We start from the raw sequence: 17263 nt of genomic DNA on the forward strand, positions 1-17263 counted from the left end.
ACATATATATATATATACACATATATATATATACACATATATATATATACACATATATATATATACACATATATATATATATACACACATATATATATATACACACATATATATATATACACACATATATATATATATACACATATATATATATATACACATATATATATATATACATATATATATATATACACATATATATATACATATATATATATATATACATATACATACATATGCATATTAGAGTTTGGAAGCAGATTCAGGTTTTATCCACTTTCATTTATTATTTTTTTTGGACTTCATATGTTTTTCCTGTTTGCAAGTTGTCTAAAGCCAAATAAAAACTACTAGTAAGACAATAAACATGTGACAACAGCTCCGTTCTAGCCCATGTTGGAGGAGCTTGTTCTTCACAACTGCCAACACATTCTTCCTGGAGATTACATGGAAAAGTTTTGTCAGAATGAACAGCTTGTTTGGTATGTGTTCAATTTATTTGTGGGTTGACATAAATAGCAGATATAAATTTGTTTGTTTGAACTGAATTAATGGATACTGTAGCAACCCCCAAGGCCGAATTAACCCCCAAACCAGATAAGGACTCAGGACTTTCTACTTCAAAAGGAAGTCCATCCACACATCTCCAAAACAGAACTCAATGAAAGCCCTAAAAAATCAGATCCATCTTAATCCGGGTAGACAGACCTCCACGTTAAACCAGGAACCCTGCTGGTCTTATCTTGTTCCTGGTAGGAAATGTCTACACAGACAGACTGTGGCACCCTTTTTGAAGTTGGAACCTGGTAAGAGCCTGTTGTCCATCATCCCAGGAGGTCCCTTTGTATCCACAGCACACAAGGACCAAATTCCAGAGCAGAACCATTAAGCTCTGAATTCTAAACTGTATAAAATACTGGATGTATCCTCAGCACACCTGGATAAATGGACTCTTCTTCCTTTCTCAATTAATCCAAGACTTTAACCGTTTTTCTGATGTGAAATCCACAGAAGTTAACAAGTTAGTTAATTTCTGTGATTCCTTGGATGGAGCAATGGCGCCATCTAGCAGACACCCTTGAACAGGTTGAGATAGGCATTTCAGGCTGATTAAATACACAGTGATTAATATTATCTGCTGTTGTTATTAACTACTCTGACTCAAAGTAAGAACTTGTTGTGTGGAAATGATTTCTTGACCCACCAGGTCCGTGGAAAGTGAAAATCATCGATGAAATGTCTTGAAATGTCTTGTACCTGTTAACAAACCTTTTCCCCTTTTGACAGCAGCAAAACTGTTTTAAGGTTCATGTTTATAAGTATCATTCATACTTCTTCTCATCTACAGATGGATTTTATAGACATGTTTTGAGGTTGGAAAAATGTTAAGTTTAATTCCCCAAGAACTTAGTATTTTGACCAAACCTTCAGACCCCATGTCCTGACCCCTGCGCTCTGATTGGATAAGCTAAAGTCCGCCCCAGAGCGCCGGCAAATTTAACTGCGGGTCTTCCCGGAACTCGCTCTTCTTCGTTTTTCGCTCTTTTGTTCTTACCTTTTTTTTCCCTTTTCTTTCCTCTCTCGTTTTCTTTCGTTTCTCTCTTATTTTTTTTTCTTTTCGTTTTCGTTTGATGTTTGCTTTAGTCATGTTTTTGTTTGTCTGGCGTCATGTTCGTTTTTATTAAGTAAGCTTGCTCGACTGCTTAACACCAGAAAACTCATCCAATTCTGGCTGAACAATTTTTGCTTCTGACACACCATCAAAGCTGCTCTCCCAGCCCACAAAGACTGTGACCAGTAACGCACGGACGACCCGAACGTTACTGCTCCAGCTGATCAGGACTTTGCCGGCACCCGCGACCCGTGGATTCTAATCGGAGTTGGGTCCAGCTTCAGACGTCAAACCAGGCGGTTCCAGGCGAGCTCCTGACCTCTGTGGAAGTCCCCTTTGGACAGGTATCAGGACGACCACTGAATCCTTGCCCACTGGACCCAAGGTTCGGCGCTGAAGTAAGGCCGACCCATTATTCCACTGTCTCCGATCCAGCTGGTGTCTTAGCAGAAGCTGCCCTTTTAAATCCATTCCCCCGGTATCCGCCTGATAGTCTACCCTGACATATTTAGTTAACTTCATTAGACTTGCCATCTTTCCAACCTTCCTAGTTGTGTAAGTTATGTAAGCTGCTTACATAACTTTACCTTTAATAGTTTTATTTTACATTTGTGTTTTTGGCTCGGCTCGAGCTTCCATATTCTCTCTGTTCGCTCTCTCTCCCTCCCTCTCTCTCATCTTGGCTAATTCAGTAGTTGATGCTTGCTGACGCTATTTCTGGTTTACATTATTAACTTCATTTGTACCTGATGATTTTAACCGGTGTGGTTTTTAATAAAGTGTGTTATATTGTAAGAAGTCGCGGTAGCGTGATAGATCTTTAAGGAAGTGATGTGTTCCCTCTGACGAGAACTTACAATAAGCGTAATTTGAGACTGATGGTTATCTGTTACTAGACAAATATCATTGTCATATTACGGTATTCCCTGCCTGACCGTATAACAAATTTAGGGCTGGGTGGTGCCCCAAGATCGTCCGCTTGTCTAAGGACACAGCGAATTAATAATTAAAACACCCACTGTCGCTCAGACATTGGATCCCAGGTTAACGTTAATGATAATACGCTACAATACTGAATGGAGAATAAAGTGGTGTTAGTGCAACCACAGACTGAGAAAAACCCTCAATAGGGAAAAAATATGCATGAAAATCCTGAAAACTGTATGATAATCTAATCGTAGCATTCTGAATCAAAATCAAATCCAGTCAAATCATATTGTGAGGCACCATGATTGCACCGCCCCCAGTCTGGCCCAAAGGTCTAATCTAACAACTATAAAAGCACTCTGAGAGCGCAAATCTCCACTAAGGCCTTTAAAAAGTCCCTGGATCAAAATGGTGATCTGGATCACCACCAAAATTAAACCTGTTCTCCCTTCTCGCATTTCCAGCAACCGCTGAAAATGTCATGAAAACCCATCCATAACTTCTTTAGTTTTCTTGAACACAAACAGACAAACATAAACGGCGGGTAAAACGACCTCCTTGGCGGAGGTAAAAAAAACAACTTTAAGTTAAAAAAACTGAAAACAAACTAGAAGCACTTTAAGAGTGCAGACTTCCGCCAAGCCAGTTTAAAGGAGAATCCTGGAACCAGGAAGTGATCCAGATCATTCCTAAAACTGAATCACTTGTTCCATGTCTGTGATTTCCTGAAACTGAATCAAAATCCGTCCATAATTTATTAAGTTATGTTGCTAGGAGACAGACAGACCAACGGCACCAACATGTGGCTGCCGCCTCTGGTTCATCAGCTTGACTAATGGAAAATCTGATCTTACCTTCACACCAGAAGCTGGTTTCACCTCCGACCTCAGCGAAACAGAACTCATCTGAAACCAGTGATAACCAGTCAGTAAAACAGGAAAACAACAAACAGCCAGTAAAACATCCATTCAACCATTTTCGCTCATTCCAATTCAGCCCGTTGCCAGGGCAACTCACAAAACAGCCACCATAACTCGCATAGACATACACGTAGGAAACGCACCTCCTTCTTGTTGTCTTTATTGGTGTACAGCTCTGAATCACTGGGAGAATTTCCATTCCCATCCTCCGCTTCATCGTCACTGCAGAAACAAAGTCCATGTTTCTTATCAACCAATCACAATGTAGCGTTGACCAGTGATGCTCGCGCATGATTAACTCACCTGTCTCCTCTCTCTCTCTTTGGTTTCCGAGTCTGGCGGTCCATGACGCTGGTTTTACTGCGGCTTTTCTTCCAGGAGTAGTAAAACCGAACCAGACTGGCCATCGACTTATCGGGCAGCTACACACAGAATCTCCCATTAGCGACTGGTTCTACTTGTTCAGCTGGGTATGATGGAACACAAAGTGGGTATACTGGTACCATCTGCTGGATGCGGTGGAAGCTCTTCCCATGGAAGCTGAAGGCCTGTTCAAACAGCACTCGGTCCTCCACCGTCCACTCATCAGGAAACGGAGTGAAGTTCGGCAGGTCGGCCAGAGATTTCTCTACATTGTGTTTGTGCCAAAAGAGCATGCCAAGGGCCTGAGACACAAGACAGAGAGACAGGTGGGACAGGTGAGACAGGTGAGACAGGTAAGACAGGTGAGACAGGTAGGACAGGTAGGACAGGTGAGACAGGTAGGACAGGTGGGACAGGTGGGACAGGTGAGACAGGTAGGACAGGTGAGACAGGTGGGATAGGTGGGACAAGTGGGACAGGTGGGACAGGTAGGACAGGTGGGACAGGTGAGACAGGTGAGACAGGTGGGACAGGTGGGACAGGTGGGACAGGTGAGACAGGTAGGACAGGTGAGACAGGTGGGACAAGTGGGACAGGTGAGACAGGTAGGACAGGTAGGACAGGTGGGACAGGTAGGACAGGTGAGACAGGTGAGACAGGTAGGACAGGTGAGACAGGTGGGACAAGTGGGACAGGTAAGACAGGTGAGACAGGTGGGACAGGTAAGACAGGTGAGACAGGTGGGACAGGTGAGACAGGTGGGACAGGTGAGACAGGTGGGACAGGTGGGACAGGTGGGACAGGTGAGACAGGTGGGACAGGTAGGACAGGTAGGATAGGTGAGACAGGTGGGACAGGTGGGATAGGTGAGACAGGTGGGACAGGTGAGACAGGTGGGACAGGTAGGACAGGTGAGACAGGTGGGATAAGTGGGACAGGTGGGATAAGTGGGACAGGTGAGACAGGTGGGACAAGTGGGACAGGTAAGACAGGTGGGACAGGTAAGACAGGTGGGACAGGTGGGACGGTGTCCTGAAGCAGGAGGACAGCTTTCAAGCTTTAAACCAAGGTCATCTTTATGTACCATGGATGTCACCACCTATTCAACCCTGGGTGAGTAAATGTAACAGGAAACTAAAGTACCTCATTATGTACAACAGTATTAAAAACATGGGCTGCATAGTGGTTAGCACTGTGGCCTCACAGCAAGGTGGTCGCTGGTTCGATCCTCGGCTGGGGAGAGGCTCAGACAGTGGCATTTTTGTGTGGAGTTTGCATGTTCTCCCCGCGTATGTGTGGGTTCTCTCCGGGTTCTCCGGCTTCCTCCCACCATCCAAAGACATGCATGTTAGGTTGATTGGTTACTCTAAATCGCCCCTAGGACTGAGTGTGAGTGGTTGTTTGTCTCTGTGTGGCCCTGTGATGGACTGGCGAGCTGTCCAGGGTGTACCCTGCCTATCGCCCAAAGGGATAGGCTCCAGCTTCCCCACAACCCTCAGACTAAGCGGTTTAGATAATGAATGAATGAACAAGTATTAAAAACATGATAAATATCCTGTTTGAGTATATTCAGAAACAGATCTACAATTAATATGTGAATAATCCCAATTAATTAGTTAACATCTCTATAATTCCTATATTCTATTAAATATATATTTCTAATACATATTCCCAATTGGGATCCTCCACGAAGTTTTATATGCAAAGTTAGAAAGATGACATTTGTTTTAGACATTTATAAAAATGCTATAAATAAAACTAATTAAATCAATAATATAGATTTATATATTAGTATTCAAATATGGAGTAAATATAAATATATTGCTAATTTTACTATGGTCAGTGAGAACTCGTGCTTTATTCTTGTACATGCACGCATAGTTCTGCAAGTTACATCACTGTGTAGCATCACTTCGCTGCATGTTGTGGTGTTTTAGACTTGTGCATTAAAAGCTACTCCTTCTTTCGTCCTGACTGACACACATGGACAAAACTGTTGGTACCATTCGGCCAGTGACAGAAAAACTCACACAGAAATCAGTCACAGAAATAACTTCAATCTGACTAAAATAATAATAAATAATGATTCTATGATATGTAACCAGTAAAAGCAGACGTTGCTTTTCAACAGAATCACCGTCCCAATTAGAACTGAAGAAAAAATACTTTATTTTATTCTCATAAAATGTCCCAAAATGAACTTTTGGGCCAGGATCATGCATTTAGGAATGAATGCATATTATGTAGCATGTGCTGTGAACCCTTTGGAGCATCCGTTACACGTTTCTGAGCTTTTGGAGTCATCGGGATCTGGAGGATCTCCTACCCACCGGTTGTTAGATTCTCAGTCAACAGTTCTGCGTTGACTGAGAATCTAACAACTATTCGGTGAATATCCAGGTGGTTTGACGTTACAGAACCACCACTGAGCTGTTTTACACCGTCTGCGCTGGATGCTTCTTCTGCCTGGGAATGTGTGTGATACCAAGTTCGCTTCATCTCTTCCAAACATAAACCAGCTGAGGAGATGCAGGAGTTCTGTCCTCCTGCTTCAGATGCTGCGTGATGCTTTCTCAAACCTTTTTAGTTGTTCCTAAAGCTTCATATCAGATGATTTAATAATTTCTCTATTTCAGAGAAAATGACAGATATCTCTCCTTGATCTGGAATTATTTACTAATCTTTGTTAGTTTAATGTATATTCTATCAGAAGATTGCTCAATAATATTTACATCCTGCATGTAAGGTTTTGCAAGAGCAGCTTCCAATGTATCGTATAAAATAAACGTTTACTGAACTTGAATGTGGGAACTAAGCAGAGACGTTGGCTTTAGACTCCACATGAGAATAATCCTGTTTCTGTCCATCAGTGAAGAGACACGAGCGGTTTGCGTGAAGGGACGTGATGTTTCTACACCAGAACCATGAGCAAACACCTGCAGGTTATGCAGACCAGGTGACATTTATCAACAGTACTTACCTGTATGTGTACACGTTAGAATAAATCAGGTTTTTTTGTACTAAAACACATTCTGGATTTTATTGTGTGTAAGAATTTAGGTCTTTTTCTACATGTAGCTGATAAATGAGGCTGCTGGGGGGGGGGGGGGGGGGGGGGGGGGTGGGGGTGGAGGATGGAGGCTGGAGGAAGTGGTTCAGGTATGAACACCCACCTGCTCCATGTTGTACCCGTGCTTCTCTTTAGCAATGGCGATGTACTCGTCCACTAGAAGAAAACACAGAATCGTTGTGAAGACATGAAACTGGTCTCTGATTCTACATGTCTGGATTTGGTTTTTTTCTTACACTGAGTCTGGTTCAGGCAGCAGCTGGGAATCCAGACCAACATTCCCAGGTTTTCCCTGAGCTGAGCAGCTTTGGCGACTTCTGCAAACACACAGAAACATGCGATCTCCTCACACACACTGCATCAGGAATCAATGACAACATCAGCTGGAACAGAACACACATTACTTCCTTCTGTTTCAGGAAATCTGCTTCGTGTCTGGGTTACGAAGAGCTTCACAAACACAACCTGCTGAAAACTGAGTTTCATCGTCAGATCAAAGACGTGACAGGTGACTTTCACAGAAAACAAGTCTGATCCGAGAGAATTCAGTCTGATGGGGGCCACAATCCAGGAGGTTTTCCATGTGTCACTGCTCCTAATGAGTCAATCCCTACGTTTACATGGGAGTTTTAATTCCTGTTTTATTCTGAATAAAAGTTAATCTGCTTTAAACTGATGAAAAACGACCATGTCAAGACAAATGTCTATTCGGAATTAAATTTAATTCCAATGTAAGCGTCTGGTTTATTTGCATTTTAATTCCAAACTATTTAATTCCTCTGTCATGTAAACCTTCATTCTGCTCTAAGTTAATTCCGGTCGTTCTGAGCATGCTCGTTACCTTCTCCTGTCCCGATGACGCGCGTTGTTTTACCTCCCGTGTTCGGTGGTCCGTCTTTCTTCTCCTTCTCAGTTGCTGCAGAAAGTGAAGTAGTATGCTGGTGTTGAGCTGCTACTTCACATTTATAATAAAAATAGCGGCAAAACTGGTACTTATTATGTAGTTTTTACAAGTTACGACTGAGAAGACGAGAAGCAGGGAGCTAACTTTGTTTATTTCCGGTATACATCATACGTCACGTGCACCCTCTGTCCAATCAGAACCCTTCCCAACTCGCCGCTCTAAAGAGGAATTAAGTCAGGACGTGTTTTCAATTTAAACCTTCACTCGGAATTATTATTTTAATGTAAAATCGTAGCAGAATAAGTTAATTCCAAATTATTTAGTTCAGAATTATTAATTCCGAATTAAAAAACATCATGTAATCGTAGCCACTGTCTGGAAGCTGATAGGCTGTTAGATTCGCGGAAATACACGGAAAACCTGCTGGAATGTGGCCTTTGTAGGACCAAATCAGGAACAGATGATATTCCTGACATGAAGGCTGCATAAGAACTGTTTGAAGGGATTTCAAAGCCAAGACCGGGACCAGGACCGGGACCAGCACCAGCACCAAGACCAGGGCCAGGACCGGAGCCAGGACCACTCCGAATCCCACTTTATTTGGAGAGCGACTTCACAACAAAGTCATTGCAAGGTTTTGTGAACATAAAGTCGATTTGTCGTTGTATAACAAGTGTTCATGTAAACCAGCTGATCAGTAATGACCGAGCTAAGGGAACCAATGGACTGCACCAAACCCACACTTTGGCTCAATGCTCCATCCTGAGCTCAACGGGGCAGCAGGTGACGATGACTGCAGCATAACCTTCTACAGAAACACCACGTCGCTGAGGATCATGCAGCATCCGTACTGCATCATCTCACCAATTGTTTCTATGGCGATAATATCCGTCTATCCCGACGATTTGTGTCATAAAACAACAAGATGAAAAATGATAAAAAGACAAATAATGAAGAGAGCTCAGTTTGTCTCTGTTAAGGGTTGCTTTTCCAACAGAGCTAAATTTTATGAGGGGGAATTACGTTGATATATTCATGTGATATCCTACTCAATAAGCAGAAATTGTTTACACAACTCTATAACTCTCTCTCTGGTATAAAACAACATGAACATCAACAGAAAACATTTCTGCCCTTTTCACACTGCAGCATCAGGTCCTTATAAAAATACCCTTTAGCTGTAAAGAGGGGGAGGAGACCTACAGGGCAGAGAGTCCATCTTGCAGAACACAAAAGGTTATTTATATTTCAGATCTCTGACTTTTATATGATGGAGTTTAAGGAAGACAAAGTGAAAAAGTTCTTCTTAAACTTTAAGGCAAGGGAAGGTCCTGTTTATCTACGTTCCTCTGGTGATTCTGTCCCACTTCATGTGGTAGTCACATCTGCATTTGTTGGGTTAATGTGGCTTTCACCTTACACGTGATCATACACCTGAACTTTTTCACTTGTGTTAAAGGTTTGGAGCTTTTTACTGGCGTCTGTGATCCTGCTACAGCCCTCCTTCTGCCACGCGCCACTCTTGGCTGCTTATCTTCTGTGATGCGTCTGCTGGCGGAGGGAAAACCTTGACAGGGAATCCTTTCTCCTTCATGTCCTTCACAGTCGCGCTGATAGAGCAGTAGAGATGTGTTCTGTCCTCGTAAAAGACGAAGAGCATCTCTGGAAGCGCATCCTTTCCACTTGTTTCACCTGGCTCCAGTCTTTTCACTTTGCCGATATAGCTGCCAGGTGGCAACGATAAAAACTCTTCAGTTGTTGAGGAGAATCTCCTTCTTCTGCCCTGCTTTGTACATCACCTCTTCTTTTGATCCGTACCGATGAAATTTAACCAGGAGCGATCTGGGTTTACTCGTGTCTGTGGGCTTGGGGCTACCGCTTGGTGTGTTCTCTCCATCCTATGTCTGCAGTCATGAGGATCTCCAGGGTGTCTCTGAGGAGCATCTTTCACATCTTCTGTCACATTGGCTGCGGTTACGTCACGTTTTTTAATTCCAAAATTTATCATTTAGAATTAAATAATTTGGAATTAACGTGTTCTCCTACGAGTTTACATGAAGATAGTAATTTCGAATGAACGTTTACATGAAACACGTCCTTACTTAATTCCTCTTTAGAGCGGCGAGTTGGGAAGGGTTCTGATTGGACAGAGGGTGCACGTGACGTATGATGTATAACGGAAACAAACAACGTCGGCTCCCTGCTTCTCGTCTTTTCAGTCGTAAATTATAAAAACTACATAATAAGTACCAGTTTCACCACTATTTTTATTATAAATGTGAAGTAGCGGCTCAACACGAGCATACTACTTCACTTTCTGCAGCAACTGAGAAGGAGAAGAAAGATAGACCACCGAACACGGGAGGTAAAACAACGCGCGTCATCGGGACAGGACAAGGTAACGAGCATGCTCAGAACGACCGGCGTTAACTTAGAGTGGAATGAAGGTTTACATGGCGGAGGAATAAAATTGTTCGGAATTAAGTTTAATTCCGAATAGAAATTAGCATTAGGAGTTAAGTGTTTACATGGTCGTTTTTCACAAGTTTAAAGCAGAATTAACTTTTATTCAGAATTAAAACTCCCATGTAAACACAGAAGTTGTTTCTTCTGTTATTCTCCTCCTTCATCTTTCCTCGTGGTCGATCAGCTTATCTTCATATTGAGTTTTCTGCATGTTTGCAAAGATTCGCTGCGCAGTGAGCAGCCTATTTATTCCTGCCTCCTCGATGCTGTTCTCCATCTCCTCAATTCAGAGTTTTATCCTGTTAATTTAGTCTTTAAAGTTGTCCCGCTGGTGGCTGTTTTCCTTCCAACAGTGTTGTAGGATTCTTCCCAAGTACACCTTAACTTTCTCGCTGCTTTTGCGTTTTTTTTCACCGTTTCTTCCTTTAGCATGTTCCATCATTTTCCCACTATCTTACAAATTTCCCCTTAACACAATATTATTACAACATTTATTTGCTATTTTAGATTATAATCAGAGGCGGATGCAGTTTAGGCTGCCATCTCGAACCGGAAGTCCGACTAGTCCAAAAAGGGTCATTTAAAGTCACATTTCCACTAGAACAGGTTTCCACATCTTCCTTTCATAATAAAAAACAATCTGATGTTTGTTATCTGAAGCATGATAGTATGTCTTAGCTGCGTTTTCCATGGCTGAGGGTACACACATGCAGACACACGCGCAGGTGATCCCACTCAGAGTGCCGATGAACATGGAGGAACCACCCAGAGAACTTCTCAACCAGCTGAAAATCAGACAAAAATCTTTACTAATCTCACAGGGAGGGGAAGATGGAAACAGTCCGACTCCAGTGAGGAGCAGCAGGACTACTTCTACTCACACCGACAGCGATTATGGCAACACGACCGCTGAACAAGCCCCGCCTCCTGCCACCGCGCTACATCAGGAGTGCGCACCGCAACTGCTTTCGCCGTCATTGTAACATCTCATAAACCACAGGTGTCAAACTCCACTCCTCGAGGGCCGGTATCCTGCAGGTTTTTGTAATCTCCATGCTTCAAAACACCTGAACAAAATGAATGAACCGGTTGATAAGAAGCTGTTAGATCCATTTGATTTGAATCAGGTGTGTTTGAGCATGGAAACAACAAAAACCTGCTGGAAACCAGCCCCTGAGGACTGGAGTTTGACACCCCTGTCATAAACAGAAGGATTAGGCTAATATGAACTCAATAAAAAAACAAAATACAATGTCAACACATAGCATACAGCCCTACATGTTGAAACCTGAATCAGACCCTGAAAACGAAGTGGAAAACAGCAACCCACAGCAATGAATGCAGCAGGATGTCTCTCTTTGGTAAACTCACCAGCCATCGTTGGAAATAACTTTATCCCACGTTTTCCACCCGCCTGATGTATTTGTACATGCCCTTGTTAACCAGTAGAAGGTAACCAATCACCGAACCTTATCCCCCGGGACGTCACAAGGATTTCCAAGTAGAAAAAACTCTCTAAAACGACGCGTTTTTCGTCGCCATGGAAACCAAACGGCGAGCGTGCTGGAACTCAAACTCAAACATGCGTTTAGGTGATAAAAAACAGTGTCGTTCACATGTCTGATGAGGATTCAACACTGTAACACTGTAGAAAGCTCAGAAAACTCCAGACGCCACAATAGCACCCCTTTAAGAAAAATGGGACTTTTTCTACAACCAGCTGTAGATTCATCTAAATCAAAATGAAACAGGATGTTCTGGATTTAATCTAACTGATTCAGGAAGTTGATGATGAAAACCAGTTTTACCCAAAACTGGAACTGGTGTGAGACTGGGATCAGTATGAGACTGGAACTGGTGTGAGACTGGGATCAGTATGAGACTGGAACTGGTGTGAGACTGGGATCAGTATGAGACTGGAACTGGTGTGAGACTGGGATAAGTATGAAACTGGAACTGGTGTGAGACTGGGATCAGTATGAGACTGGAACTGGTGTGAGACTGGGATCAGTATGAGACTGGAACTGGTGTGAGACTGGGATCAGTATGAGACTGGAACTGGTGTGAGACTGGGATCAGTATGAAACTGGAACTGGTGTGAGACTGGGATCAGTATGAGACTGGAACTGGTGTGAGACTGGGATCAGTATGAGACTGGAACTGGTGTGAGACTGGGATAAGTATGAGACTGGAACTGGTGTGAGACTGGGATCAGTATGAGACTGGAACTGGTGTGAGACTGGGATAAGTATGAGACTGGAACTGGTGTGAGACTGGGATCAGTATGAAACAAACTGGTCTGAGAGTGGAACTGGTTTGAGACTGGAACTGGTGTGAGACTGGGATCAGTATGAAACTGGAACTGGTCTGAGACTGGGATCAGTATGAAACAAACTGGTCTGAGACTGGGATCAGTATGAAACAAACTGGTCTTAGAGTGGAACTGGTGTGAGACTGGGATCAGAATTAAACTGGAACTGGTGTGAGACTGGGATCAGTATGAAACTGGAACTGGTGTGAGACTGGGATCAGTATGAAACTGGAACTGGTATGAGACTGGAACTGGTGTGAGACTGGGATCAGCATGAAACTGGAACTGGTGTGAGACTGGGATCAGTATGAAACTGGAACTGGTATGAGACTGGAACTGGTGTGAGACTGGGATCAGCATGAAACTGGAACTGGTATGAGACTGGAACTGGTGTGAGACTGGGATCAGCATGAAACTTAAACTGGTCTGAGACATGATCTTGATCTGACACTGGAACCGGTTTAAGAGCTTGTTCGAGGCTACCACCACCTCCAAACTATCGAGACATGCTGGAGATCTTACCGGGGTCAAAGTCCGGAACCACGGCCTGGTACTGCGGTCCGACCCGCATCCCTCCTCCACCTGCAGCCGTGCAAACAGACACATGGAGCCGTGCTGAGAACAGTTCCCAGAAGTACACGTACCCAGTATGAGAGACCGAGGCTACCCACCATGCTCCTCGTCGCTGCTGGAGCCTGAATTTCCCTCTTCCCAGAAGCTGTTGGTGCTGGTTCCATTCCCGGACAGGTGCTTCCCCCCGGGGTTCGCCGCCGCTCCGTGGCCGCTGTTGGCGCTCCCCGCCGGGGCTCGGCCCCTCCTCTTCCCCGGAGCCTCCGGGTTTCTCTCCAGCATCGCTGGCATGAGCAGGGCGAAAGCAGCTTGAGCTAGGAGCCAGCAGCTAACTCTCTGAACAATTAGCCTGTTAGCTTCGCTGCCCCGCTACAGGAATCGAACCAGCAACCAGCCCCGGAGCTGATCTGAAGGTCCGGCGGGGAATGCAGCTTCACGTCCGGCCAGAAACGAGATGAACGTCCGGGACAAAAAGTCTGGAGGAAGAAGATCGATGTGCTGCAACTCTCAATGCTAACTGCTAGCCGAAGCTCAGAGGAGTCCAAAAAGTTTAGGGGCGAACAGCTGGACCGGAGATTGACCAGGTGACACCAGAAACAAAACACCAGACCGACTCATGCCCGAACACGGTCCAGAACGCCGATACCCTGTCAATAAAAGTGATCAGAGGGACTGAAGCACGTGAGGCTGATCGATGCGAGCTGAAGATCAGAGTGATCTCTACTGCCCTCACTGGTCGCCTGGGATCACTGCAGCACTTCAGGCTTTAATCCAGACCAGTTTTATCCACATTAACCTGGAATAAATCAGGTTATTCTGGAGTAAAACAGATAAATAATTAATATATAGTTAAGTTGAAGTAATGTAAATAAATATGAATACATGAAAAATGGGGATGGTTCCCACAATGTTGTTCTATTCGCAACAATTCGTGAACTTTGACTTGGAAGCTGAGTAGTTTACATTACTCGCCTATTATTACCAACCAGGGCCGTTTCTAGCTTTTTGGGGGCCCTAGGCAAGATGCTGTCTGGGGGCCTCTAGTTTGTCAAACTGTGATTTAAAAAAATATTTCTAACCTTTTAGATGGTCTACTAAGATGCTATTACACTTCTTGAGCAAAACAGGCTGCAGGTAAAAATAAAGATCTTTAAGTTGAGCCACTCATCAAGTTTTAACTGCTTTTAAAAACATTATAATACAAGGAAAAGAATTGTCTATATATCAATAAACAGAAAATATTAAGTATTTATTTAAAAAATGTTTCATTTAAATAAGAAAGTCCAACAGACAAACACTTCAAGTATTGTATCAAAATAGTTTCTCTCTGTTATATTTGAAAGAAACAAACTGAGTTTTTTCGGCAAGTAAAATATCTAAACATCATCTCATGTCTCATGATGATCTCCAGTAATCCTGCTGGGAGAAAACCAGTTACCAGGAAAACATACCAGCAATAATCCACCTTTCCACATAATTTCAGTGTCTGGACAACCTGTTGTAGACATAAACACTCAGTTTACCTGTTAGAATGGTGAAGACGAAGGATTTATAACTTGTTAGTAGCGTCATGTGACTGATCTCCAGTTCCTGTTCAAACCTGTTTAAAACCAATTAACCAGGCAGCTGCTGCAGCATAACAGAGGTCGGGGGTCTGACTTTGTTTCAGCTAAAACCGCATCCACACCAACTTCCCGCAGTAAAACAACCATTTACAGTTTGAACACGAGGCTTGGGGGCAGGTCTGAACTGTGGCGGTTCTGTGTGGAGTTATTCTCCCTGAGTATGTGTGGTTTCTCCAGGTTCTCTGGCTTCCTCTGTACAAAGACCTGCATGTTGAGTCATTGATCATTCAAAATGCACCCTAGAATTTAAGCAGGAACAAGAAAATTTTTCTTTTTGGTTTGTTTCAATTCTTCGTTACTCCACAAGAAGCTTCAGCTGCAATGGGGATCACTGGGAGATGTCTGTGGCTTTAATGAACCTGTTCGTTCACACGCAGCTGGTCCGTGTGTTTAAATGCTACATGTTGTAAAAAACATTCTACTTTCTCACAACCTTGATCAGCTGTTTTATTAAACAGTCTGATAAAAACCTGCATCAGCAAACATGCAGAAGCAGCAACTGTTCGCATGTTGCTTTCTATAAGCCTCCACCACATGCAAGAACTTTTCTCTTGTTCTCGAGGCGTCGAGAAGAAAATTATGTCTTTTTGTTCTCGTGGACGGGGTTGAAGACAGGTCTCAACACATCTGGCAAGCAGAACTTTTTTCTGTTGTGTGACTGGTTGGATATCCACCTTGTTTCAAACAAAAGCGTCTCGTGGAGGACAAATGGACCAAAATTATATAGAACTGCCTCGCCTGGATCCACTCTACCAGTTCAAGAGCGATCACCAGCTGATTCATCTGCCTGCTCGCCCTGCCATCTTGCTCACCACTTCTTAGATCATGACAACCCTGTCCAGCCTTTCAACCACTCCTGGACACAGTAAGCCTTGTTTTCCCAAAACCATTTTCTCAAAGACTTCATTTGTTTGGACTCCACAAATCATCTTCTCCTCCTAGAGAGATACCTCCTGGACAGAACAACCAATCTCTACACCAGACTCAAGCAATAAATTGTGATTCATTCTCACTCTGTCTGCATTTCGGGTCCCGCCTTGTGTGGCAGTTTTTCCCTGCCGTGACAGCTTGGTAGAGTCTTTGTTAGCAGAGCCTCTCTTGTCATTTCGGTACGCTTCATGTTAGGATTGCTGCTTCCTGGTGTGTGCAAACATCTCATACTGATCTGTGGTGAAGAAGAGCATAAACAGCTCGATATAAACATTTCATTTACAGCACCAGCTACTTCTGTACACACTAGTTTATAAAAGAACAATGGAATTCCCACAATGCCAGAGTGTGAGGATGAGTTGTTTTGGCTTAGTGGTAAAATGAGTTGTCTTTCATACAGAAGGTCATTGGTTCAAACCCAGCTGCCAGAACTTGAAAAATTGTGTCCGACGGTTGTACTTCTTCTCCTGATGCCGATGCTGAGAAAAGCAAGCTGATAAATAATTTGTGTTACTTCACCCATTTAAATCTTAAGCTCTTCTGCTGATAACACACTGCTGGAAGTTTACAAAAAGCATCCCTGTCCCAAAAATAGGATAAAACACAATTTTAAGGATGTCCATGCAGTCATAAAACTAAGGTTGGACGTGTGATGTCATTGTATTTTTTTTCTCCCCAAATCAGAGAAAAATATCTTTGTTTTGTGAGATTGAGAGATTATTTCTGGAAGATAAGTGGAAATGCTCTTAAACTGCTGGTGTCCTTTGCATTGTTGGTGGTTCTCCTTTACACCAGTGCTGTCACCAGTCTCCTGCTCCTATTAATCCTGGACCTGGCCTCTGAGCATGCAGAAGACTTCCTGCAGCATCTCTAGAGACTCAAATCACTCAACAAGGCAGTCACATGATTTCTGAGAAACACAGCCTGTTTGTCTTTGGAGTTGTGTTATTCATCACAACATCACCTTCTGCTGGATTTTGAATTACTGTTTCATATCTGCTTTCACTTCCAGCCGTAGAAACTCTCAGGATTCAGGAACTGAATTGTTCCTCAGAGATCAGTTTGCTGCTCATCCTGAATTCAGTTTAATCCCTGGTTTCACGGCATAGCAGCTCATTATTACCAGTTGTATCCAGTTGCAGATCTTCACTGTAAAATCTAACATTGATATTAATAGATTTTATCTCAGTAATGGAACTTAATTCTAATATAGATGATAGTGGATGAGTTGTGTGAAAAAGTTTAGTTTAAAAGTTAACTAAAGTTTAATCTGCATAATTAGGAAAAGTAAATGTGAAACTGTGTGTTGGGGGCACAAGATTTCCCACAATGCAGTTCACTTCTATAAAGAACAAATTACACATAGTTATATGCATGAAACCTTAAAAGTTTAGCTTTGGTGCATTAATAATTGTTGAAATTACACAAATGTGACAAAAGCTTTTGATTTTGGAAAACATCTAAATAAACAAACACATCAAATTTCACATCATCCAAGTTAAAATATCTAAAATTTTCTCTTAAAATTGTAAAATAAAATAAAAAAAACATCATCCCTTGTCAGC

At 42.9% G+C, this 17263-nt stretch overlaps 1 protein-coding gene across 1 annotated transcript in view; it reads right to left on the reverse strand.

Annotated features, from left to right (window-relative positions):
* Positions 1–13866, reverse strand: part of rcor1 (REST corepressor 1) — a 21967-nt gene extending 8101 nt beyond the window's left edge. The window contains exons 1-8 of the mRNA XM_079262491.1: positions 13245–13866; positions 13096–13155; positions 7129–7209; positions 6996–7048; positions 3963–4124; positions 3763–3881; positions 3603–3681; positions 3394–3444 (exon numbers count right to left, since the gene is read on the reverse strand). Of these exons, the coding sequence (XP_079118617.1) occupies positions 3394–3444; positions 3603–3681; positions 3763–3881; positions 3963–4124; positions 6996–7048; positions 7129–7209; positions 13096–13155; positions 13245–13434 (795 nt within the window). The 5' untranslated portion in view covers positions 13435–13866. The remainder of the gene's footprint in view (positions 1–3393; positions 3445–3602; positions 3682–3762; positions 3882–3962; positions 4125–6995; positions 7049–7128; positions 7210–13095; positions 13156–13244) is intronic.
* Positions 13867–17263: the final 3397 nt, after the last annotated feature.

The sequence above is a fragment of the Telmatherina bonti genome (assembly GCF_933228915.1).
Source record: "Telmatherina bonti genome assembly, chromosome: 22".
NCBI classification, from domain to species: Eukaryota; Metazoa; Chordata; class Actinopteri; order Atheriniformes; family Telmatherinidae; genus Telmatherina; species Telmatherina bonti.